The sequence below is a fragment of the Mustela nivalis genome (genome assembly GCF_964662115.1).
Source record: "Mustela nivalis genome assembly, chromosome: 4".
Taxonomy (NCBI): Eukaryota; Metazoa; Chordata; class Mammalia; order Carnivora; family Mustelidae; genus Mustela; species Mustela nivalis.
In genome coordinates this window covers 159568391-159595749 of record NC_139023.1, presented here as the reverse complement: position 1 = coordinate 159595749, position 27359 = coordinate 159568391, and the positions used below count along the sequence as shown (strand labels likewise).

The 27359-nt window shown below is 34.3% G+C and overlaps 1 protein-coding gene across 1 annotated transcript in view; it reads left to right on the top strand.

The window, feature by feature from the left end:
* ADAM7 (ADAM metallopeptidase domain 7) overlaps positions 1 to 27359 on the top strand; it is a gene marked incomplete at both ends in the record, with an annotated part of 74938 nt that overhangs the window by 6980 nt on the left and 40599 nt on the right. The window contains 5 exons of the mRNA XM_082727444.1: positions 18758 to 18836; positions 20167 to 20243; positions 21174 to 21363; positions 24013 to 24066; positions 27116 to 27187. Coding sequence (XP_082583570.1) covers positions 18758 to 18836; positions 20167 to 20243; positions 21174 to 21363; positions 24013 to 24066; positions 27116 to 27187 — 472 coding nt within the window. The remainder of the gene's footprint in view (positions 1 to 18757; positions 18837 to 20166; positions 20244 to 21173; positions 21364 to 24012; positions 24067 to 27115; positions 27188 to 27359) is intronic.

The window sequence follows — 27359 nt, the reverse complement described above, 5'->3', positions numbered from 1 at the left end:
TTGATAAGTCTGGCCAGGGGTTTATCAATATTATCAGTTCTTTCAAAGAACCATCTCCTAGTTTCTTTGATTTGTTCTATTGGTTTTTGATTTTCATTTCGTTTTTGTTTTTGGTTTTGTTTTTTTTTGTTGTTGTTTGTTTGTTTCTATGTCATTGATTTCTGCTCTGATCTTTATTATTTCTCTTCTCCTGCTGGGTTTAGGCTTTCTTTGTTGTTCTTTCTCCAGCTCCTTTAGGTGTTGGGTTAGGTTGTGTATTTGAGACCTTTCTTGTTTCTTGAGAAAAGCTTGTATAGCTTTATATTTTCCTCTCAGGACTGCCTTTGCTGTGTCCCACAGATTTTGAACCATTTTTGGTAAAAAAAAATCAAAAAAATGATTTTTGAATCATTTGTTTCCATGGATTTTTTAAATTCTTCTTTAATTTCCTGGTTGACCCATTCATTCTTTAGAAGGATGCTCTTTAGTCTCCATGTATTTGGGTTCTTTCCAAACTTCCTTTTGTGGTTGAGTTCTAGCTTCAGAGCATTGTTGTCTTAAAATATGCAGGGAATCATCCCAGTCTTTTGATACCGGCTGAGACCTGATTTATGACCCAGGATGTGATCTATTTTGGAGAATGTTCCATGTGAACTGTTGCTTTGGGATGGAATGTTCTGAATATATCTGTGATGTCCATCTGGTTCAGTATGTCATTTAGGACCTTTATTTCCTTGTTGATCTTTTGCTTGTATGATCTGTCCATTTCAGTGTTAAAGTCCCCTACTATTATTGTCAATGTGTTTCTTTGATTTTTTCATTGATTGGTTTATATAGTTGGCTGCTCCCATGTTAGGTTCATAGATATTTAAAATTGTTAGATTTTCTTGTTGGACAGACCCTTTGGGTATGATATAGTGTTCTTCCTCATCTCTTATTATAGTCTTTGGCTTGAAATCTAATTGATCTGATATAAAGATTGCCATCCCAGCTTTCTTTTGATGTCCATTAGCATGGTAAATTGTTTTCCACCCCCTTACTTTAAATCTGGAGGTGTCTTTGGGTCTAAAATGAGTTTCTTGCAGACAGCATATTAATGGGTTCTGTTTTTTTTTTTTTTATCTATTCTGATACTCTGTGTCTTTTGATTGGGGCATTTAGCCCATTTACATTCAAGGTAACTGTTGAGAGATATGAATTTAGTGCCATTGTATTGCCTGTAAGGTAACTACTACTGTATATTGTCTCTGTTCCTTTCTGATCTACTATTTTTAGGATCTCTGCTTAGAGGACCACTTTCAATTTTTCTGGTAGAGCTGGTTTGGTGTTTACAAATTCTTTTAGTTTTTGTTTGTCCTGGAAGCTTTTTATCTCTCCTTCTATTTTCAATGATAGCCTAGCTGGATATAGTATTTTTGGCTGCATGTTTTTCTCATTTAGTGCTCTGAATATATCATGCCTGTTCTTTCTGGCCTGCCAGGCCTCTGTGGATAAGTCTGCTGCCGATATAATATTTTTACCATTGTATGTTACAGACTTCTGGTCCCGGGCTGCTTTCAGGATTTTCTCTTTGTCACTAAGACTTGTAAATTTTACTGTTAGATTACGGGGTGTGGACCTATTCTTGTTGATTTTGAGGGCGTTCTCTGCACCTCCTGGATTTTGATGCTTGCTCCCTTTGACATATTAGGGAAATTCTCTACAATAATTTGCTCCAATTCTAATGTTGTTTCATCTTACGGTATCACTTATCTCTTGAATTCTTCCCTCATAGTCCAGTAGTTGTTTGTCCCTCTTTTGCTCAGCTTCTTTATTCTCTGTCATTTGGTCTTCTATATCACTAATTCTCTCTTCTGCCTCATTTATCCACAAGTAAGAGTCTCCATTTTTTATTGCACCTCATTAATAGCTTTTTTTATTTCAACTTGGTTAGATTTTAGTTCTTTTATTTCTTCAGAAAGGGCTTTTATTTCTCCAGACAGGGTTTCTCTGATATCTTCCATGCCTTTTTCGAGCCTGGCTAGTGCCTTGAGAATCATCATTCTGAACTCTAGATCTGACGTTTTACCAATGTCTGTATTGATTAGTCCCTAGCCTTCAGTACTGTCTCTTGTTCTTTTTTCTGTGGTGAGTTTTTCCACCTTGTCATTTTATGCAGATAGGAATATATGAAGGAGTGAATAAATACTAAAAGGGTGGCAAAGACCCTAGGAGAATGTGCTTTAACTAAATCAGAAGAGACCCTAGATCGTGGGGGGAAGAGAAGGTGTAAAGAGAAGTTCAAAAAAAAAAAAAAAAAAAAGAAAGGAAAAGAAAAAAGAAGAAAAATATAAAAAAGAATATATATATATATATATATATATATATTAGACTGGTGAATAGAAAAGGTCACCCACTTAATTTTGGGAGTATTTTGGTCTGTTAGAAGAAACTACCTCCCAAAATTTTAAAGAATGAAAAACATATGTAAGGGTAAACATAATGAAGGGATGGAATATGACTATAAAGATGAATTTTTTTTTTCAATTTCTAAAAAAAGCATTGATAAGGTAAGTTGGTTGGGAGAATAAAGAAAAAGTGGAGAGAATTTGCACAGGCTGGAGACTAGAACAAAGTCCTGTGCTAGAGTTAGGGTATATTTTGATGTATTAGAAGTTGTATCCCTAATTTTTTTAGAAGAAAAAACCCTATGTCTATACAAAAAATAAAGTTAGATACAATGGAGGATAAAATATGACTATAATAATGAAGGTTCAAAAAAGATTTTTTTTTAATGAAAGGTATTGTTAAGATAAGCTAGTTAAAAATGTTAACAGGAAAAGGTAAAGGTTAAAAAAATGGGCAGAAGAAAAAATAAAATTAAAAAAAAATTAATTATCTTTGCAAGAATAAAGAATCATGGGGAGAAAGCCATGAATTCCATGATTTGCTTTCTCCTCCTCTGGAATTCCGGTGTTCTCCCTGGTAAGTGAAATTGATCTTGGCTGGATTTCTTGTTGATCTTCTGCAGGAGTGGCCCATTGTAACGATTCTCAAGTGTCTTTGCCTGAGTCATGATTGCACCATCCTTACCAGGGGTCACGCTAAGTAACCTGCTCAGGTTCGCTTTCTGGAGCTTTTGTTCCCTGAGCACTTTCTGTAGAGTTCTGGAGGATGGGAATGAAAATGGTGGCCTCCCAATCTCTGGCCTGGAGGAGCCGAGAGCTCAGGGCACCCTAGGAGAAAAGTGCTCAATCACTCCCATCTCCCTGGCCTCTGACTGTGCTCCAAGCTCACCCAGCCTGTGACCAAGCATCTTGGTCTCTGGAATGCAGCCCCGCCTAGAGTCTCCAAATCCCGTAGATCACTGTGCTCTTCCAGGGGGGTCTCCCTGGATCTTGGGGTCCCTGCTCCCAGAGCAGTGGCCTGTGCCATGGATCACAACTTAAGGTAAGCCTGAGTTGAGAGCTCACACCTTGGCTCCGTTTCTGTAGTCAGCTTCACTGCTCTAATATCTGTGAGCTCTGCAACACTCAGAAACCCCTGATCCTTCTGTGACCCTGTGGGACCTGAAGCCATTCTATCCCTACATGGGGTTCACTCTGGTTTGGCCTCTGGAACAATGTCCTTCAGTGGAGCAGACTTTTAAAAGTTCTGATTTTGTGCTCCATTGTTCCGCTGCTTGCTGGCAGCTGGCCCCCTCCTGCCGTGGTCTATCTTTGCGTTGCTTTGGATTTACTTCTCCACTGGTCCTACCTTTCAGAAAGTGATCAGTTTCCTGTTTCTAGAATTGCTGCTCTTCTCTTCAATATCCTGTTGGATTTGTAGGTGTTCAGAATGGTTTGATAAGCTATCTAGCTGACCTCCTGCTACCTGATCGTCTCAGCCTGCGACTTCTCTGCCATCTTGACTCCTCCCTCCAATATATTATATGTTAATAATGAAAATATTTAAAAATTACATATCAGTACCTTAACAACAATTATAGACACTACCCTTCAGTCCTGAGTTACCCTCTGCTTGGGGTACTTAGAGCCCTTGAGCTTCATGTACTAACTCTAAGAAGAAAGTTAATATGTTACTTCTTTGTGAGTCAATAGAACAAAGGAAATATGGCTTCTAGAATGACTGCTAAGTTGTTTAAAATAGATATCAAACCAAGCTCTGTTGGAGAATAAACTAAAAATGAGGAAGAATTTACCTCATCAAGCTACCTTGTGTCAGCTGGGTAATTCTAATGCCTTTAATTTCTTCATTAGCTTTCTCCACAACCTCTGTTTTGTTTTTGCTGAATTTCCATTGCTTTTCTTTGGGCCATTCCTACACACAATAGTCCTGCATCCCAGCTCTGAACATTAAAATTGAGAAGAATTGTCAAATGCTAATAAAAGTGGAAGAATATTGAAGAATTGAGACTCTGGCCTATAAGCTAAAAACAGCAACCAAAAAATATAAAACAAAGAAAGAAACATCCTTTCTTCTACTCTGGAGTTGCCTGGTGGCAAAGGTGCAGAAATACAATTAATCTAATAACATAATTATTAGATTATAGATAATAGATAATTATTATTATTATATTGTTGAATGTTAGATACTAGATAATTATTATTACCTATTAATAGATAATGGATCATTAGGTAATTTATTCAGACTGCATACATTCTCAGGATGGAATAAGACTAACATTTATTGAATAATTTCTATGTGCCTTTCCTCAAAGTTCTCTCTCAATTCCCACAATACCTACACAAAGTGGATGTTGTTTTGCTTCTGTTTTACTTAGGAAGAATCATAGGTTCACTGAAGTAAAAACTGTCAGGATCACAATGGTGCTGATTCCCTATAACTCAGATCTACCTGCTCTTGAAATTACCCCATGATGCTTATGCCTCAAGTAGCCAATCTTATTATATTAGCTGTTGTTTAATCCTGTTAATCAGCTGGGAGTCATATATTATAGAATTATAGACATACGAAGCAGTTTGATCTGACATTGATACCTCTCATGTCCAACATTACCCTGTCTCCTTAGCAACATGAAGTAAGTGAATTTAGTGCATGCCATGGAGCCTCCCAAATCTGTGAATATTATTTATTCAGATGTTTTCATATCATATGGTTAATGAACAGAAATTTTCCATGATTCATCAGCTAAGTATATCACCAAGTGCTCATCATATCACGTGCCCTCTTTAATGCCTATCACCAAGTTACCCCAGCCTCCCACCTACTTCCGTATCCCCAACCCTCAATTTGTCTCTCCGGGTCCAGAGTCTCTTGAGGTTTGTCTCCCTCTCTGATTTCTTCCCATTCAGTTTTCCCTCCCTTCCCCTATTGTCCTCTGCACTATTCCTTATGTTCAGCACATGAGTAAAGCCATATGATAGTTGTCTTCTTCTGATTGACTTATTTCACTCAGGATAGTACTGTCCAGTTCCATCTATATCTATCTATATCTATATTTACATCTAATCTATATTATCTATCTATATCTATTGATCTATCTTTATCTATCTCTACCACATCTTCCTTATCCATTCTATGCATCTGTCAATGGACATCTCCATTGTTTCCACAGCTTGGCTATTGTGGACATTGCTACTATGATACTGAGGTGAGGGTGGCCCTCTGGATCACTACCTTTGTATCTTTGGGGGGGTAAATTCCTAGTAGTGCAATTTCTGGGTTGTAAGTAACCCTATATTTAACTTTTTGAGAAACCTCCATACTGTTTTTTAGAGTGGCTATACCAGCTTGCATTCCCACCAACAGTATAAAAAGGTTCCCTTTTCTCCTCACCCTCGCCAACATTTGTTGTTTCCTGTCTTGTTAATTTTAGCCATTCTGGTGTAAGGTGGTAACTCATTGTAGTTTTTATTTGTATTTCCCTGATGCCAAGTGATGTGGATTATTTTTCTTGTCTGTTGGCCATTTGGATGTCTTCTTTGGAGAAATATCTGATCATGTTTTCTGCCCATTTCTTGACTGGATTATTTGTTTTGGGGGTGTTGAGTTTGATAAGTTATTTATAGATCTTGGATACTAACCCTTTAACTGATGTGTCATTTGCAAATATCTTCTCCCATTCTGTAGGATGCCTTTTAGTTTTGTTGACTGTTTTCTTGCTGTGCAGAAGCTTTTTATCTGGTGAAGTCTCAATACTTTAATTTTACTTTTGTTTCCCTTGCCTTTGGAGACATGTTTAAGAAGAAGTTGCTGTAGCCAAGGTTGAAGAGGTTGTTCCTTGTGTTCTCCTTAGGATTTTGACGGACTCCCATTTCACATTTAGATATTTCATCCATTTTGAGTTTTTCTTTGTTCATGGTGTAAGAAAATGGTCCAGTTTGATCCTTCTGCATGTGGTTGCCCATTTTTGCCAGAACCATTTATTGAAGAGACTGTCCTTTTTCCATCAGATATTCTTTTCTGCTTTGTTGAAGATTAGTTGACCACAGAGTTGAGGGTCCATTTCTGGGTTCTCTATTCTGTCCCACTGATCTATGTGTCTGTTTTTGTAGCAGTACCATACTGTCTTGATGATTACAGCTTTGTAATAGAGCCTGAGCTCCAGCATTATTATGGCATCAGCTTTGGTGTTCTTTTTCAACATTCCTCTATTTGTAGTCTTTTTCTGGTTTCACAAAAGTTTAGGATTGTTTGTTCTAGCTCTGTGAAAAATATTGATGGTATTTTGATAGAGATTGCATTGAATGTGTAGATTGCTCTGGGTAGCATAGACATTTTAACAATATTTATTCTTCCAATCCATGAGCATGGAGGTTTTTTTTCCATATCTTTGTGTCTTCCTTGATGTCTTTCAAAGTGTACTGTAATTTTTAGAGTACAGATCCTTTACCTCTTTAGTTAGGCTGATTCCTAGGTATCTTGTGTTTTTTGGTGCAATTATGAATGGGATAATTCCTTAATTTCTCTTTCTTCTGTCTCATTGTTAGTGTACAGAAATGCAACTAATTTTCTGTGCATTGATTTTATATCCTAACATGTTGTTGAATTCCTTTATGAGTTCTAGCAAATTTTTGGTAGAGTCTTTCAGGTTTTTCACATAGTGTATCATATCATCTGCGAAGAGTGAGAGTTTGACTTCTTGGCCAATTTGAATGCCTTTTATTTCTTTTTGTTGTCTGATTACTGAGGCTAGGACTTCTAGTACTATGTTGAACAATGGTGGTGAGAGTGGGCATCCTTGTCATGTTCCTGACCTTAGGGGAAATGCTCTGTTTTTCCCCAGTAAGAATTGTATTCCTTGTGGGCTTTTCTTAGAAGGCTTTTGTGATATTGAGGTATGCTCCCTCTGTATCTACACTGTGGAGAGTTTTAACTGTGAAAAGATTCTGTATTTTGTCAAGTGCTTTTTCTGCATCAATTGAGAGGATTATATGGTTCTTGTCCTTTCCTTTATTAACATGATGTATCATGTTGATTAATTTGCAAATGTTGAACCACTCAAGAGTGGTTCATCTCAGGAATAAATCCCACTTGGTCATGGTGAGTAATACTTTTAATGTACATTTAGATCCTACTGGTTAGTTCTTGGTGAGAATTTGGCATCCATGTTCATCAGGGATATTGGTGTGTAATATTCCTTTTTGATGGGGTTTTTGCCTGGTTTGGGGATCAAGGTAATACTGGACTTACAGAATGAGCTTAAAAAATTTCCTTCCATTTCCATTTTTTGAGACAGCTTCAGAAGAATAGGTATTAATTCTTCTTTAAATGTTTGGTGGAATTCTCCTGGGAAGACATTTGGCCCTGGACTCTTGTTTTGGGGTAGATTTTTTTATTATTGCTTTAATTTCCTTGCCAGTTATGGGTCTGTTCAGGTTTTCTATTTGTTCCTGGTTCAGTTTTGGTAGTTTATAAGTTTCTAGGAATACATCCATTTCTTCCAGATTGCCTAATTTGTTGGCATATATTTGCTCGTAATTTGTTCTTAAAATTGTTTATAATTCCTTGGTGTTGATCATGATCATTCCTCTTTCTTTCATGATTATATTAATTTGGACCCTTTTTCTTTTCTATTTGATAAGTCCGGCTAGGGGTTTATCAATCTTATTAATTCTTTCAAAGATCCAGCTTCTAATTTCATTGATCTGCTTTACTCTTCTTTTCATTTCTATTTCATTGATTTCTGCTCTCACCTTTATTATTATTTCTCTTATCCTGCTAGGTTTAGGCCTTTTTTTGTTTGTTTTTCTTTTTCTTTTTCTTTCTTCAGCTCCTTTAGGTGTAAGTGTAGCTTGTGTATTTGAGACTTTCTAATTTTTTTGAGAAAAGCTTGTATTATTATGTACTTCCCTCTTAAGAACACCTTTGCTGTATCCCAAAGTTTTGAACAGTTGTGTTTTCGTTCTCATTTGTTTCCTTGAATTTTTAAAAATTCTTTAATTTCCTTTACCTTCTTTGACTCTTTGGATTATTTGGTTTTTATTTTGTTTGCTTTGTTTTTACTTTACCTACTGGCTTTTTATCTATTTATTGGCTTTTTAGCAATGTCTCTCTGCTTTAGGTTTAAGCTTTTGGTTTAGGGATTATAATATTTATTTATTGTTTTAAATATTTTTTATTTATTTTATTTATTTACAGTACATGAAATATAATAATTTATTACAATTTTACTTATTGTATCATTTTATGTAAAATGTAAAATCTTCACTATCCTATAAGTCCATTTATAACTAAACTCTTTTATATTACCTTGTCATATATATACCTCTATATATATTAGTAACTCCATAATTCATAGCTATAATTTTGGCTTTAAATGGTCATATGTATCTTAAAGGAATTCAATGAAAAATTGTTTTTATTTACTGCATGGTTTACCATTTCCTATCCTTCTATTCTTAAAGATTCAATTTTCCATCTGCTTCCAATCGTTTCAGGCTGAAGGACTTCCTTTACCCATTTCTGGCAGAAATTTACCTTGGTTTTCTTTCATCTGAAATGATCTTTACTTTTTGTTCACTTGTGAAGATTATTTTTGCTGGGTATAAAATTATGGATTGATAGAATTTTTATTTCTTTTGGCAAAAGATGCTGACATTGTTCTTTTTTCCTTTGACCCTTGTAGTTTATTTCTTTTTTAAAAATATTTTATTTATTTATTTGACAGAGATCACAAGTAGGCAGAGAGTGAGATGTGGGGGGGGGTGCAGGCTCCCTGCTGAGCAGAGAGCCGATGCAGGGCTCGATCCCAGTACATTGAGATCATGACCTGAGCTGAATGCAGAGGATTTAACCCACTTAGCCACCCAGGCACCCCATGACCCCTGTAGTTTCTAATGAAATGTTAGTGCCAACTTGAATTTCTGTTTCCCTCTTTGTGTTATGTTATTCTCCTGCTGCTTTCAAGATTTGTCCTAGTAATTGATACTCCTCAATTTGGCAATGACAGGTATGGGTGTGATTTTTAAAATTTAATGTAATTTAATTTTTTATTGTGTTATGTTAGTTACCACAGAGTACAACATTCATTGTTTACATATAACACTCGGAGTTCCATGCAATACATGCCTTTCTTAAAACCCACCACCAGGCCCACCCATCCATCTATCCCCTCCCTTCTAAAACCCTCTGTTTCTCAGAGTCCACCGTATCTCGTGGTTCTTCTCCGCCTCTGATTTCACTTCATTTTTCCTTTCCTTCTCATAATCCATCTTATTCCTCATGTTCCAGTGAAACCATATGACAATTGATTTTCTCTGCTTGACTTATTTCATTCAGCATAATTTCCTCAAGTCCCATCCATGTTGATACAAAAGTTGGATATTCATCCTTTCTGATGGCTGAGTAATATTTCATTGTGTATATGGACCACATCTTTCTTATCCATTCATCTACTGAAGGACATCTCAGCTCTTTCCACAGTTTGGCTATTGTGGGAATTGGTGATATGAACATTGGGATAGATATGGCCCTTCTTTTCACTACATCTGTATCTTTGGGGCAAATACCCAATAGTGCAATTGCCAGGTCATAGGGTAGATCTATTTTTAATTTTTTGAGGAATTTCCACACTGTTTTCCAAAGTGGTTGTACCAACTTGCATTCCCACCAACAGTGTAAGAGGGTTTCCCTTTCTCCACATCCTCTCCTTGCCTTGTTAATTTTTGTCATTATAACTGGTGAAATATGGTATCTCAGTGTAGTTTTGATTTTAATTTCTCTGATGGCTAATGATGATGAACATTTTTTCGTGTGTTTGTTAACTATTTGTATGTCTTCTTTGGAGAAGTGTCTGTTAATGTCTTCTGTCCATTTTTTGACTTGATTATCTGTTTTTTTGGGTGTTGAGTTTGAGAAGTTCTTTATATATCTTGGGTATCAGCCCTATGTAGTGTAATTTGCAAACATCTTCTCCCTTTTTCAAACTTATCTTGCCTGTGTTTTACTAAACTTCTTTAAATTATAGTTTATGTCTTCCTCCAAACTGGATAAAATTTCAGTCATTACCATTTTTTTCTGCCATACACTTTCTCTTCTTGCTAGCAGTCAAATTATTAGTATTTCAGTCATTTTGATATTATCCTATATGTACCTGAAACTCTGTTCTTTTTTCTTTCTCTATCTTCTTTAGGTTGGATAATTTCTATTGATCAATCATCAAGTTTATTACTTTATCAATTCCCATTTTATGTCCATGCAATGAAATTATTTATTTATGGTATTTTCAATTATAAAATTCTTAATTTGCTTTTTAAAAAAGTAATTTCCATTTTTTGTGCTGACATTTCAAATCTTTTCATGCATTTCAAGCATATTTTCTTTTACATTGTTGAGTACCTGCTTAATAAACTCATCTATTTCATCCTCTGGATTATCTTGAGGTAGATTTTTATTGATTGTCTTTTTTATTGACAATAGTTTAAATTTTCCTATTTCTTCCTATGTCTAGTAAATTTAGATTGTGTACTGAACAATTTGTCTTTTTTATTGACAATAGTTTAAATTTTCCTATTTCTTCCTAAGTCTAGTAAATTTAGATTGTGTACTGAACAATTTGAATGAAATGTGGTAGAGACTTTAGATTCTGTTGTTCCTCTGAAGAGGTTTGATACTTTTATTTTATCAGGGAATTAACTTTGTTGAACTCAAATGGCAAACTCTATCATTTGGGTGACAGCTCAAATTTCAATTCAGTTATTTAATTCTTTTTTTTTTTAAGATTTTATTTATTTATTTGACAGAGAGAGATCACAAGTAGGCAGAGAGGCAGGCAGAGAGAGAGAGAGGAGAAAACAGGCTCCCTGCTGAGCAGAGAGCCCGATGCGGGACTCGATCCCAGGATCCTGAGATCATGACCTGAGCCGAAGGCAGTGGCTTAACCCACTGAGCCACCCAGGCGCCCCGAGTTATTTAATTCTTAATAACACTTGTTTATTGAATACTTTAATGTGTCAAATATGGTCTTGAGAACTGAAAAGACACAAGTAAAAAGGAAATCAGTCCCTTCATAAAGCAGCTCACAGGCAGCTTCAAGCATAGACATGATAATATATTAGGGGAAGGCAAAGAAAAGCTAGTGGACCAATCTGGGTCTATACTCTATGTATGTTCCTTGAGCTAAGAGTCATTTTAAAGTTTAAAATATTTTGAATGAAAATAAAATCAAACTAAACAAAGAACATGTAACAATGATTATATGTGACCCACATAGCCTGTAATATTTACCATTTTGATGTTTACAGAAAAAGTTTGCTGAACTCTATATTGTAGGATAAAAATGTAGTACACATGAAAATGGAGATTTTTGGAGGTATGAAATACACATATAGAAAAGAATTGAAAGGTACACCTGGAGTTAGCAAGTGTGTTTTGAGCTGGTTTTTGAAGTCCTGTAAGTTTATCATGTTGGAGGTAGGACGAAAAAGTGGCCTGGTATACTTCAAAGGGGTGAAAGAAATAATGTTAGGTTCAAGAACTCTACATAGTTTGTTATGTATCTATATATCTATTTCTGAGATATCTTGAACTCTGTGGGCTTTAACAACTATTACCCTCTAATTTATTAGAATCCTTTAGTATGTTTACTCCTACGTCATTCAAGTAGTCAGTGAAATGTTAAGTCACTCTTAGATCAGGAACACCGTTACAAAACAGAGCTTTTTAAACTATATCTTTATGATTTGTCAGTTCTAAATAATTTATTATGGCTAGTTGAGCATTATTATTTTTCATCATATATTTGGTTTCAATTCTTAATATGAGTTAAACACTGTTGTCCATTCATCATCTTGGTTAGAACTTAGATTGAAAGGATCTTGCCAATGGCAAAATATTATGTGATGATAAATGTGTTAGGATTATGTAGTGTGTATGTATTTTGAGATTTCAAATAACATTAAGCATAATTTGTATTTGTCTACTAGTGCAGCATAAAAATATTAGGTCATATTAAAGTATGGAATTCCAAATAATACAATGCTCTATAAAATTTCCTAAAATTGATGTATTTTGATTTATAAAAGAAAATGAGACTATGAATTTTCACTTGCAGAAAAATGGAGCAGACATTTTTCTCTATTCCTTCCACTAAGTAAAACTAAAACTTCTGGGCGTTACATATATAAAACAAGTATAAGAAGACTGAGAGATGTGGAGAAAAAAGTAGACCAGCTAGAGATTTTGTTACCCAAAGAATGACAAACACAGTGGTGAGTTTCTTGGGTTGTCATTTTGCTTCATGCACCCCAGACTAGATACTGGAGAAATCAGCAACCTGGAAATTCCCATGAACATATACAAAAAACAACCAACCAACCATACCGAAAACCTAAAAAATATCATGCTCTATTTAGCCAAAGGACTAAGAGAGAAAAAAGCAGCTTAGAAAGACAGAAGGTTTTGAGACAATAACTGTTCTACTCTAGGGAACATGACACACACACAAAGAACCCTGTCCCCACTCCCATCCCAGCCAGAAAAGGCAGGATCAAGAGACTAAGCTTCTACCCTTGTCAGGCTATAAAGATACCCCAACTATCCTCCCTCTTCTGTGTAGTGATATCTGAGATGGCTAAATGGGAAGCCAAGACTTTCATCTTGGCTCAGTGGTAATGAAGACCCATTTTCCCCACTTAAGAGTGACTGTAGAGTATTTGTGGAACCTGATGCCATGCCCATCCAGACAAATGGGGTATCTCTCACCTTTCCTGATGGGTTAATGTGAGAAGAGGCCGAGTAGAGAATTAGCAAGAACACCCCTTACAGTGTCAATAAATCCCTCCCCTTCTTAATCAGGATGATTTCAGCAAGAGTGAAAAGGCAGAATTTTGACCCTAACCAAGCAGTAGCAAAGAACTCCTATAGGACAAATGAAGACCCTGGATTTCTATTCCTATATGACATTAATAAGGTGCCTCACATTAAAATGGTATCAGAGGAGATCTATAAAAACACAAGATTTAAATAAGGTCTAGGGGGTATTAATATAATATCACAATAACCAAGTTTTAATTGAAAACATTTGTAAAACCAAAAGCCAGAAATATTTCAATCTAAAAGAGAAAAAAAAATTAGTAGCTGCCAACACCAAAATGAAACAGATGTTTGAATTATCTGACAGAATTTTAAAGCAGCCATCACAAAAATACTTCAATGAAAAATCTCAAACATACTTGAAACAAATGAAAAAAAAAAAAAAGAAAGTCTCAGGAAATTAATAGAAAATCTCAAAAAATAAAGAAAATAGAAGATATAAATAAGAATCTAAAGGAAATTTTAAAACTGTAAGTAAAATACATGGGGAAAAAAACCTCTCAATAGATGATCTTAAAATCAGAATGGAGAAGAGAGTAGAAATAATCAGAAATAATTGTATAATAGAAATTACACAATCTGAATAACAAGGAAAATTTTCTGGGAAAAAAAGCACTCTCAGGAATATGTGGGAATAAAATAGAAGTTGTAAAATTGATCCCATGAGAGACCCAGAAGGAGAGGAGAGACTATGGAGCTGAAAAAGTATTCAAATAAATATTTTGATACTGAAAATTTCCAAATTTGACAAGAAAAATACTGCATACCTACACGTTCAAGATGGTAAACTCATATAATACCATTCCAAGACTTACATATTTGATTTTATATATACAAACATATATATGAAATATATTACCCAAAGCAAACACTAAGAAATCTATACAGAGAGGTACACTGAAAAGTGTTACGGATAAATTAAAATGGATTTTAAAATGTATTTAAGCAACCCACAAGAAGGAAGGAAAAGGAAACTAAAACATGAAAAAGAAGAAACAGAAACAAAAAATTAAATAGTAGACTTAAGTTTTAATATGTTAATAATTACTTTAAATCTACATGTTCTTCATGAAAAGTGCTCTTTAGACAATGTCTTCCAGAAAATAGAAGAGGGAACACTCCCTTTATCATTCTATGAAGCCAGCATTACTCTGATACCTAAACCAAAAAAAGATACTGCAAACAAAATTGAACTACAGAAAATGCCCATTGTGAGTATAAACACAAAACTTCCTAACTTCCTAATAAATTCAAAAATGCACAAGAGTTTTACACCATAACCAATTCAACAATGCAAAAGACTGGTTCAATATTCTAAAATTAATCAATGTAACTTACCATATTAACAATGTAAAGAAAAAAATTACATGATCATATTGATTTGATGCAGAAAAAAAAAGTTTTGATAAAATTCAACACTCATTTATGATTAGAAATTTTAGATAATTGGGACCATAATTATGGTACCCATAAGGGAATGGCCTTGACTTGATAAAGAGTATTTATAAACCTTATAGCAAACATCATATTTATGGGTCAAAGACTGAACATATACAAATATGTGTACTCTCACCATAGCTATTCAACATATACCTGGAAGTTCTAGTCAGTGCAATTCAGGAAGAAAAAAAATGGAAGGCATCGAGATTGAAAGGTAGAAGAAAAAAGTCCTTATTTGCTGATGACACAATAGTGTTTTGCTTAGAAAATTCTACGGAAGCTAACAAACAAATTAGCAAACAAATGAAAATATCTCCTAGAAAGAATAAATGGGTTCAACAAAGTCACAGAATATTTCATCATAAAAAATCAATTGTATTGCTGTACAGTCAAAATGAAGATGTGAAAACTGAAATTTAAAATACAACACCATTTGCAATTGTTCAAAAATAAATAAAAGTTACAAATATGAGAAATACATACAAACCTTGTTCTCTGAAAATGACAAAATTCTGATGAAAATCATCAAAAAGATGTAAATAGATGGGACCTAATTTGTGATAATGTACTAGAAGTAGAAGATCTGTCATGGTAAAGAGGTTGATTCTCCAGTTGATATATAGAGTTATCACTATAGGGAGGGAGGGAGGGAGGGAGAAAGGAAGGAAGGAAAAGAAAAAAAGAAAGGAAGGGAGGAAGGAAGGAAGGAAAGAGGGGGAGAGAGAAAGAAAGAAAGAAAGAAAGAAAGAAAGAGAGAGAGAAAGAAAACCTCAACCTAAATCTCAAAGCTTATGCCAAATTTATACCAAAATTAACTCAAAATAGATCATGGATTTCAACATAGAACACAAAACCTTAATACTTTTAGATAAACAATATACTATTTTCAGAATCTAGACCTAAGGCAAAAAATTCTTAGACTTGACACTAGATCATTTGGCATGAATAATGAAAGATAAAGTTGATAAACTGGTCTTCATTAAAATTGAAAGTGCTTACTCTACAAAAGTTCTGTCATGAGGATGAAAGACAAGTTACAGATTGGGAGCAGACATCTGCAAACCATAACCAACAAGGGACAATAGTCTGAAAAATAGAGAGTTCTCAAAACTCAGCCATAAAAAGTAAACAGTTCAACTGGGAAATAGGCCAAGATAGGGAGATACTTCTCACCGAAGAGAATATATGGATGACAAATAAGCCCTTGAAAAGATATATGGCATCATTAATCATTCAAGAAATGTAAATTAAAAACTGCAATGAAATATTTCATTCAATCAAAATGGCTAAAACTAAAAAAAAAAAAAAAAAAAAATAGTAATTACATTACCAAATGCTGACAAGGGATATAAAGAAACTGGATCATTAACAAATCACTGACGGGAATATAAGATGATATAGCATTCTGGAAAACAATTAAGCAAGTTAAAAAAGAAACCAACATGCAATCTCCATGAGGTAAAGCAATTGTACTACTAGGTATTATTTCAGAAAAATGAAAACTTACATTCACACAGAAAGCTATACACAAATATTTGTAGCTCTATTCAGGATAGCCTTAAACTGGAAACAACTCAGATCTCCTTCAACAAATGAATGGTTACACACACTAGGCTATCCATATCATGGAGTGCCACTTTGCAGTGAAATGGAACTAACTGGGTGGATCACTATGGCACTATGCTGAATGGTGAAAAAAAAAAAAAAAAACAACTAAAAAAATCACATACTATATAATTCCACTGATAAAATATTCTCTAAATGAAAAATTATAAATCTGGAAAACAGTATGGTTGTTTTGAATTGTTGTCAAAGATTAAGGATGTTGTTGGGGGGGGAGATTATAAAGAGATAGCATGAAGGAGATTCTTCTGGTAGAATCAAGATATAGAACATCTTGATTGCAGCGGTGTAACACAAATCCACACACACGATAAAATGACATATAAACACATGCACATGCATTGTACTAATGGGTATTTCTGGTTTTGTTATTGTACTATAATTATTTAAGATGTAGCTTCTGGGGAGACTGAGTTAAAGGTGCACAGACATCAGATTCCGCTATGCCATCTCTGTAACTACCTATGAGTCTGTACTTATTTCAGAATGAAAGTTTAAAAAATGAAATACTAGTACTTTGTATTCATGAATTGAAAAAATACAGGATCCTTTGTTTTGTAAGAAAATAACGTTTTTAAATATAGTTTTTTGGGTAAAAAAGGAAGTAATGTCCACTATGATTCTGCCCTTGAGCTAAAATGTACATCCTGGTTGCATCCTGAACACATAACCCTGCCTATTGGGACTTAATGGGAATGAGGCAGGTTATGTTCATGGAACATGCACATGAATGGAAATCTAGCAGTTCTGCTGTAGTTGAGCAAATTCTGATTGTTCTGCCAGCTCTTTTTGGAAAGACAAATAAGAAGGCACAGGTGGATATTTATAATTCAGATTAAATATTTCCTTGATTTTGTTTTTGCAAAAATCTATTTTTAAATGCATATTTATGAGATAATTAAAGTAAGACTGTTGGATAAACAGTTATGTAGAGAGTGATGTCAATTTTAATAATGAACATAACAACATAAATGTCTGTTTTTCACATTCATATAACACAGTATATATTTTACCTCTCAAAAGTGATTTTGAGCTCATTCCACTTAGTCAACCCAAGTAATGGTACTGATACTAGGGCTTTTTCTACTCTGTCACCATTTCATCTCTAATAGAGTTAATATTCCACTTTTCTTCTTGCGGACTCATCAATGTTAAAATGGAATGGCTACTTTCCACATGGGATAATTCAGATTGAAATAAGTGAATTTCACAGCACAGAACACTGTCTTCTTACTGAGCAAGAAATAGGCAACCTATTGGCGGTTGCCAAGGGATCCCTCCAGACAGCAGGACTATAAGCAATTAAACTTCTCTTCCTTAGCAACTTATAATGAATGTGCCATTGAATGAAAAGCTGACAGTCTTGGGGGAAATATAATTCCAAATCCACCCATTTCCTGGTTCTAGGAACAGGTTTGGGGCACATTAGGAAGCCTTTGATGCTAACCTACCTGCTTATGTGTTACGTCCTTGTGTGGTCACATTTACTCCAGATAACACAATCTCCTTCTGTCACCATATTTCCTCCATCCACTTCCTTTCACCAGAGTGTTTTCCTGGTCTAAACTGACAGTTTAGTTTTAGAAGCCTGGCTTCTCCTTTATGTTATTGGTTTCTTATTTATAGGAAGACTGCCCTGAGGTCTTCATTTTTAGGCTTTGGAAACATAAAGCTTAGCTTTTATATTTCAAAAGCCTTGACTTTCAGGACTAATGTTTCTGTTATGAGTTTCAAAAGTCTGTTTTTCAGGATAAAATAAAATCCAATAATTTCCTCCTTTGTTCTTCTGTTCTGCTATAGCATGTACTGAGGGAGTGGAGATATACAGTCTTAGTTCTCAGTCTGAAGATACCCATAGTTTGATACAGGAGATGTGGGAGAGAACTGATTACTCTACTGAACATTCAGAATGCCATTCCTTTACTTGTGTAGAGGATAAAACTATAAAGAATTACATGAAAATATTAACATGGGCTGTCTTTCTATGGTGAGAGTTCAGGACAATTTCATTTGTACTTTTCCATGTTTTCTAATTTTACTATTATTAACACATATTGTCTTTATCTAAATATATAGCTATTGGGTAAATATGTGTTAAGATACGTGTAGTATATGAATATATGCCTTGTACATCAAATATGTTTTGTATCTATCTATCTATCTATCTATATATATATATATTTTATCTAGGTAATGTTTTCTCTAGGTTCTTCTCAAATTGTTGCCTTGGCTAAAACTGTTAGAATATTTTTCAGTCTCTTCTAGGGTTTATCAAACCATGAAATCTGGGTAGAATTCTTTTTCATGCGAGTGGAATTGATTCTGTTTATGTGGTTTTAGTATGAGAGGAATTTGCTGATATTTGGAAGTAACCTGGAGAATTCTCTCTACATAATTGGTTTTATTTGCTGTCTTCATAAATGAGTAAATCTCACTACCTCTCTGCCATCTTTTCCAGGGAGTTCCTATCCTCAAATTACAGTGAAACCTACTACTCCGCAAGAGGGGAGGTGATCACCAGCTACCCTCCCACCATGGTATCTTACAGAACCCTCCTATGTCTCTTTTCTGAAATTTCCTCATGTGATCCTAAAACCCAAACTAGCTTTCTAAGAAGCTTCAGAAAATGTTATGTCAGAAATGAATCTTGTATTGAGTACTGCAGCTGAATTATCCTGGAATAGAAAACATGCCCCTACAAACTGTAAAGGAATCTGATTACTGCCTAATAAGCAAACCGATAACTATTAATGTATTTTTCTTTACTAAACTGTACTAAACTGTACCCCAAATGATATTAAACTTGGAGGAAGGGGAAGGCAGCATACAAAAGCAGTATAAGACACCCTGATGAGACTGTCATCAAGCTAAATGGATAAAACCTAAAGACATGAAATAGTTTTAAAACCTCCATCTAACTGACCCTTATGTGAGTTATATTCCCTGGCCTAGGACTTCTGAGTCACCAACATGAAGTCTTTTCAATTTCCAAATGAATTTTGTTCAATTATCATTAATATTATTCTAGTGGATACAGGTTTTACTTTTACAGTCTTCTTTCCCTTTCCAAATCATGACCTCTGTGTCCTTCTAACCAAAGATGACATTATCCTCTTTTATCAAAAGTATACTTTCTGAAATTTATTTCCTCTATGTAAGGCATGAGTCAGCTATGAAATGTAATCCTGCAATCTTTGTAAAAATAGAAATGGAAGAAAACTGAATAACATTCCGTTATGTGAGGGGATGTTGTTGGCCTGTGAGGGTCTGAGGTTGCATGGGAAGTGCCACACATAGGCAGGATTTGAATGGATGGATATAATGGAAAAGATGATCACCTGACAGAACCTCTGTAGGCAAAACATGAAGTAGGGAGTGACAAGGATACCAACTTGACTGAAACACATCTGCAGGAGAGAAAGGTTTGAGGAGGCCTGGTTGCGGAGTGAGACCTAATTCTGGCAATCATCAAAAACATTGGCATGATCTCATAGGAAACTGGAGGAAATTTATAATAACAACCCAAGAATGGTATTTGGTAGGAATTTTAGGGTGGATTAAAGGAGAAATTTATAGGGAAAATGGACACACTTCTGAGGCTGGATTTGTCAACTAATAAGCTGCTAAATTTGTGGGGGAAGAATCCATATACTGTTTAACACAATGTAATCATGCAATTAAAAGGATTCTAAAAGAGTTTCAAAATTTTACAAATGACAGGATGCAATGAATGAAAACATTAATGAGTATGTATGCAAATTGTGACAATGAAATGCTAATATATTGTGAACATGAAATATGTATATGTTAATATTTATGTACTATGAGTATATGTATTTATTTCAATAGCCTCTTCATCTATTTTAGGATCACTGCTTTTACCAAGGATCCATCATACATGAATTTGATTCTGCTGCCAGTATCAGCACGTGTAATGGTCTGAGGTATTACACAAGTATCTCTTTTGTTTTTCACTTTCCTTAATGGATTTTCAGAGGCATTTGCTTCTCATCTTTCCAACAACCCTATAAATAAATAAAAAAAAAATTAATGGGAAAAAGCTACTCTTTTTTCGCCCTGAGTATCTATTCTAGCCATTGTTTATATTCATTTTTGACAAAAAGATGTCTAATGCACAGCCGTAAGCAAGACAAGTTTTTCAGTATATGATCAAGGGATTCAGAGTTACAAGACTGCTGGGGATCATCTAGTCTGTCCTCTCATGTTAGAGCCACTGAAATCAGACACTTGCCTCTGAACATCCAATTTGCCGGTGATAGAATTTAAACCCAAAACCAGGCTTCCTGGCTTCTAGTCCTATGAATTCTCACCACACATTTCATACCTTTTTAATAATCAGGAGTTAGAGTCCTTAGAGATTGCAGTTAGAAGTAAAGCCTATTTTAGTTCTCTGTAGATCTTGGACTTAAGAGTAAAGGAGAAATGTAGGGTAGAGGATAGAAGAACAAGAAACTTCCACCTTCATATATGTACACTTTATGTGAATAGATCCCAATATATTCAAGAATAAGAAAACTTGAATGGTAAAATTTCCATATAATAGTTATTTTACTATCATATATTTTCTCTACAACTAATGCATGACGGACATAAAAAATTCACAAAATGTTTGCTAGACCTCTGAGACTTCAAAGTAAAGACTGAACTGTTAAGTTTCTGAAAATCCAGATGAGTTGACTCTTACAATATTTTTTAATTAAAGGCCTGACTGCATGCTCATGAGGACTTGGTCTCTCTATAGCTTCCATTCATAAATAGGCAAGTCAATAAAATGGAAAAGAAGAATATTGTGAGAAATATAGAGGTAAAATTGAATAGATTTTGAACATATATCACATTCTCATTTTCCATAGGGGATTCTTCAGGGTGTATGAACAAAGATACCTCATTGAACCAGTGAAATATTCAGATGAGGGACAACATTTGGTGTTCAGGTATAATCCAAGGATGCAGTATGCTGCCAATTATTCTTGTACAGAATTCAATTTTACCAGGACAAATGATTCAAAGGATATTAAAATCATGGAAGACCTCAAAAGAAAAGTAAGTGCTTTGTTTTTAAATCACCTTAATGCTAGGGAAAATGTCTCTTATTTCTTTTTTTTTTACTTCAAAACAAAAAGATGAGCCCAGTTAATGAAGAATATGTGTTACCTGAGTCTGACTCTTGTTTGAAAACTAAAATGTCAAACTATTTTTTTTTAATCAACATAGAAAATGTTCATTCCCAGGGCATCTGGGTGGCTCAGTTGGTTAAGTATCTGCCTTCAGATCAGGTCATGATCCCAGAGTCCTGGCATCGACCCCTGCATCAGGGTCCTGGCTCAAGAGGGAGTCTTCCTCTTCCTCTCCCTCTGTCCCTTCCCCTGCTTGTGCTCATGCCTCTCTCTCTCAAATAAATAAATTAAATCTTAAAAAATATGAAAAAGAAAATATTCATTTTCTACAGTAACTCTGTTTGTCCAATCAATTTTAAGGAAAGGGAATATTTACAACTGTACGTATAGATTTATAGCATTAGGGTTATAAGTTGTTGAAAAGAATTAAATTTACAATGTCTCGAAAACTCTCCTTTTCCCTCATCTTCACTGCCTTATTTTTTTATTTTATTTTTTTGGTTGGGGAGGAGGTTGATGATAAGTCAGTGTCTCCTCCTTTCATCAGTCCAAATATTCTAATTGTTAATTATTAAAGATAAGTAATAGCAACTTCAATTTCTGGTGAGATGACTGCACAATGAGTGTCCTCTGTGTTTTAGGCTTTTCTGTACAACTAGTTCCTATCACCTCAAATCCACACTAGGTTTTAGCCTTTAAGATCCATGAATACCCATATTCACATATCCATGGTTCAGATTGTGTCAGAAAATTACTAGGTCCTTAACAGGTGCTTCTGATTGATTCGATCAACTAATATATAATTATTTAGTACACACACAAAACACCTTAGCTAAATCTTTGTACAATATGCCTCTGGTTTATACTCAGATAATATGCATGCACCTCAATGCATAACACTAAGAGTTGAAAACAGAATTTTCCAGTATTGGTTATTTATAAAACAAAGGTCTAAAATTAGCAACTTTTATACATTTCTTTGTAAATGATACTACTGAAAGTATGAGATTGGGAGATAGGAGAGGAGTAGAAGGAATAAAGTCAGTCCTATTACCAGTCAGTCCTATATTTTGCTTGCCGCTATTGATAAGTCCTTTTTATATGAGCTTACTTAATATTTACTTTATATAGGAAAAAAATTAAAAATTAAAAATATATTCATTATCCTTATTTATAGCTATTTGCTTAGAGTATAACTAACACACATTGTTACATTAGTCTCAGGTATACAGAATAATGACTCAACATCTCCATACATCATTCTACATTCAAGTGTAGCTACCATCTGTCACCATACAATGTTACCACAATGCCATTGACTATATTTCCTATGCTATGCCTTTTATTCTATGACTTATTTATTCCATGACTAGAAGCCTGGGTCTTCCACTCCCCTTCACCCATTTTGCCCATCCTTACACGCACCCCCCCCCCCCCGGCCTGGTAACCACCAGTTTGTTCTCTGTATTTATAGGTCTGATTCTAGTTTTTGTTTGTTTATTCATTTGTTTTGAATTTTAGATTCCATATGTGTTTGAGATCATATACTATTTGTCTTCCTCAGTCTGACTTATTTCACTTACCACAACACCTTCCAGATCTACTCATACTGTTGCAAATGACAAGATTCCTTCCTTTTATATGGCTGCATAATATTCGTGTGTGTGTGTGTGTGTGTGTAATAGATTTTCTTTATCCTTTCACCTACCAATAGACACTTAGGTTGCTACCTTATCTTGGTGTTATATAAATAAATATAACTTTTATTTTACCTGAAAGACTAAACAAAAAAGGGAAGGATAGCTGCATAGTATTCCATTGTGTATATATACCACATCTTCTTGATCCATTCATCTGTGGATGGACATCTAGGTTCTTTCCATAGAAAGAAATGAAGTCTTGCCATTTGCGACAACATGGATGGAACTAGAGCGTATCATGCTTAGCGAAATAAGTCAAGCAGAGAAAGACAACTATCATATGATCTCCCTGATATGAGGAAGTGGTGATGCAACATGGAGGCTTAAGTGGGTAGGAGAAGAATAAATGAAACAAGATGGGATTGGGAGGGAGACAAACCATAAGTGACTCTTAATCTCACAAAACAAACTGAGGGTTGCTGGGGGGAGGGGGTTTGGGAGAAGGGGGTGGGATTATGGACATTGGGGAGGGTATGTGCTTTGGTGAGTGCTGTGAAGTGTGTAAACCTGGTGATTCACAGACCTGTACCCCTGGGGATAAAAATATATGTTTATAAAAAATAAAAAGTTAAAAAAAAAAATAAAATAAAGTGATTATCTCAATAAACTAAAAAAAAAAAAAAAAAAAAAAAAAGGGAAGGATATGAAAATATAGAATATTGTTGCAGGTTTACTAAAACCTGATACACAGGTGCACGTGTTTTAAGAATATATTGGGTTTTACTTAGATAAATTCCTGGAATTATTAGTTATACTTCTGTACCTCACCTTTCCATATCAATAATATTAACATCTCTTACCATAAAAGTTTTAACTTAAAACATTAAAGTGAGGAACATTAACCATATTTCATTAAATTTTTCATTAATTTCCAGAATGTCCATAAAGAAAAGTATGTTGAACTGTTCATTGTTGCTGATTATAAGGTGGTAAGTTTTCAGATGAACATTTCCTTTTCATTCATGCTTATAAAACTAGTTGTGATTCTAAATAGTTGTGATTCTTAAAAAGAGTTAAAAAGTATTTTAATCAGAATTCCATTTGGGCTCAATGTTATTTTTAGCTTCCCAAACAGATTTATATAAGAGGTGATAAGGTCTTTTGGCAGTATAGCTGATGAGCAATGTATACAAAATTGAAAATATGTGTACAATCTGTAGTTTACCTGAGGAAAACACACACACACACACACACACATGCACACACACATACAGGAAATCTCCAAGTCCTACAAATAAGAAGAGAACCTCTGTCAGAACAGTAAGTAAAATTCAAAGGCTTGGTGACATGTAATATATAGAACATATTGCATAATGCCCAGAGCCATAAAGAGCTGCCCCATCTCTGAAAAGGGAACTGGAGAATCTCTTTCCACTGAAGCTGCAAAGAGAAAGGGAATGTTCTGTCTATCCTTAACAATGGGTAGGAAACATATTATGCATGAGAAAGTAGAAATCCTAAATTTGTGTCATGCAATGATATAAAGCATGATATATTTTTCTTTAGATACAGAAATGACAAGCAAAGTTTTCAACATAAAAACTGATTTAAAACTTGATAAACTGTTAAAGCTCAATACTGTTAAAGCTCAAACTGTTAATGCCCTAAAAAGACATTTTCATAATCCAAGAGAAAAGTAATTACATAAGGAAGAGTCCACCAACATAATGGAAAATAGAATAAGCTCTCTAAGGACTGAAAATTATCCACTTATATTTCAGATTATACACCTAACAATAAAGTAGGAAAAGTTATGCAACAAGAAATAACAGAGTTACAGGGAGAGTAGGGTTTTTTCATTTCCCTCTAGTGGGAATGTTGGATTTTTTTCTTCAAAAGTGAGAATAAGATGGATTTGTTTTCATGGTCAATAAATTTTCCTTTGACGGATTAACTGAAATTTTTAGCCACCACAATAAGACAAAATAAATGAGATTATTAATTTTTTAAAAGGACACATCTTTTCAATTTTTTAAACAAGGAGAAACTACAGCTATCAATTTTAAAAAGTGGTAAAACTTGGGCACTAGATAGGCTTACACTAAAAAGTTTATGAGAACATGTTAACTCACCTTTAAAAGAGTGCTAAAATAAGCTTTCTTTATAATAATTTATTAGTAAGAAATAAGAACAACGAATTAAATTTAGTATTTACCCCAGAAGCCAGGTAAAGGTTGATTTGGGGGGCATTATCTGGACTTTTACATACATAGCTCTTACGTACGTTCCCTTAATATTGTCTTTAAATTTTTAAGTGGTGGTTTTTAGAGAAGTTCCTATAGCAAATCATCTATTTTCAATTAAAAAATAGTTAATGAGTGTCTAATATGCTAGATTCTGAGTATTAACTATATATATCTATACTTATCTGAATAATATATGCACACATACATACATGTATATGTTAGCTGCATAAAAGGGCAACAGAAAGAACAATGTAGACTTAGTGTATTCTGGTAAGATAAAATAGAAAAACAAAGACAACTTTTAGAAAATATTTCAAGAGATTTACATAGCTTGAAGACAGTATGATGAATTTTAAGCAGCTAAGTAGAATAAGGATATGGATATATACACCCGGACATTGCAAGTTGAAAGAATAAGCAGAACACAAGTGTCTATACACTGGGGAAGACTAGCCATATAATAAAGACTTGTAAAGAATGCAAAACCCCATTCCCCTTTCTCTTCCTTATACCCATGGGTGAATATCACTAAATAATGTAGTACTCTATCCCTGTGATCTCTAAGATAGGCTCAGAATCTTTCCCAACTGTGTATTCCAGGTGAGCACTACCAATTGGTCACCAAGAATTCTGGTGTGAAACCATATTTGCCATCTAAAATTTAAGGAGATGGTGGAAAAGAAAAGAAACTTCTATACAATAAAACACGAAGAGTGATAGGTATTATCAACTTAAGTGATAAGAAATTTCTTGAAAGACAGAATGTTCAATAGTAAAGGTAGACAAGATGATCGGGAAGATGAGGAAAGGCGTTCAACAGCTTGGATAAGTAGGAGGATATTTATGTTCCTGTCAAAAATAGTTTTAATGGGATAGAGGCAGGTAAACCAATGAATAGTAGGTTGAGAAATGATTGGTAAATGAGAAGTGAAGAGAGTCTAATGTTAAACCTTTGAGGTGTTTAGATTTTTGAGATAACAGGAGAACAAAAGAGCAAGTAATGAGGATAATTGTAGGATTCAGAAAAGCCGTGTCTCTTTTACTTTTTATTATAAAACAAGCTTGATCATTTATCTCTACAAGATACTTTTGATATTTTTATAAAGTATCTTTTATCAAATCTAAATTGATCATCTTAAGAACAAGGTTCTAATGGCACAAATGGAAAATCCATTTGTTAAAAGGGAAAAAAAAAGACAATACACCAGAGTAGAGAAATCCACTTTGTCTTCTCAGCCTTTCCCTGGAGCGAAGGGGGAGACACAATTTCCTTCTAGATCACATCTCTGGCTCTAGGGTGGCCCTTGATTACATTCAATACATACATGGTTGTGACAACCATGAACATAGAAGAGCTGATAAGTGTTGCTTTATTTGCAATATAATGGTTTCTGTGGAGCTTTGATAAGTTTTCTTTCATCAGCATGATAAATATGGACTAAAGCACACTGATCAGTTGGTTTAATATGTCAATGTACTGTAATATATTGTAATGTGAAAAGGGGATAAGGTTATGAGGAAAACCTTAAAGTAGTGCAAAACTGAAGCATTTCCTTAGAAATGTTGTATCTGTTTTTTATTATTTTATATCAAAATACTATTATCAATATACTATTTATTTTATATCAAATATATAATTCTGTATAATTTGTCCAGATTTTTAGCTGACCAGAAAGAATGCCAAAAAGTTTTTTTTTCCCTTGGAAGTATCTCATAGTAAGTGAAATATTTTGTTGAGTTTTTATTCATCTCCTATTATTAATGAATGTTAACCTGGTGTTTTATTTTCCAGTATCACAGGAATAATCATCCTCATGGTAAACTGAGGAACAGAATTTGGGGAATGGCCAATTTTGTCAACATGGTAAGATCTGATACAGTTTGAATGAAGCTAAAAATGCAAATGGAAGAAATACTTTTAAGATAGATAGCTGCTGGATTTTGTGCTAATTTCAATATTGAGACAGTCCAAAATACAAAAATTCACCATGTGAACTAATTAGCCAAAATCCAATTAAAAATCCACAGCAATAAAT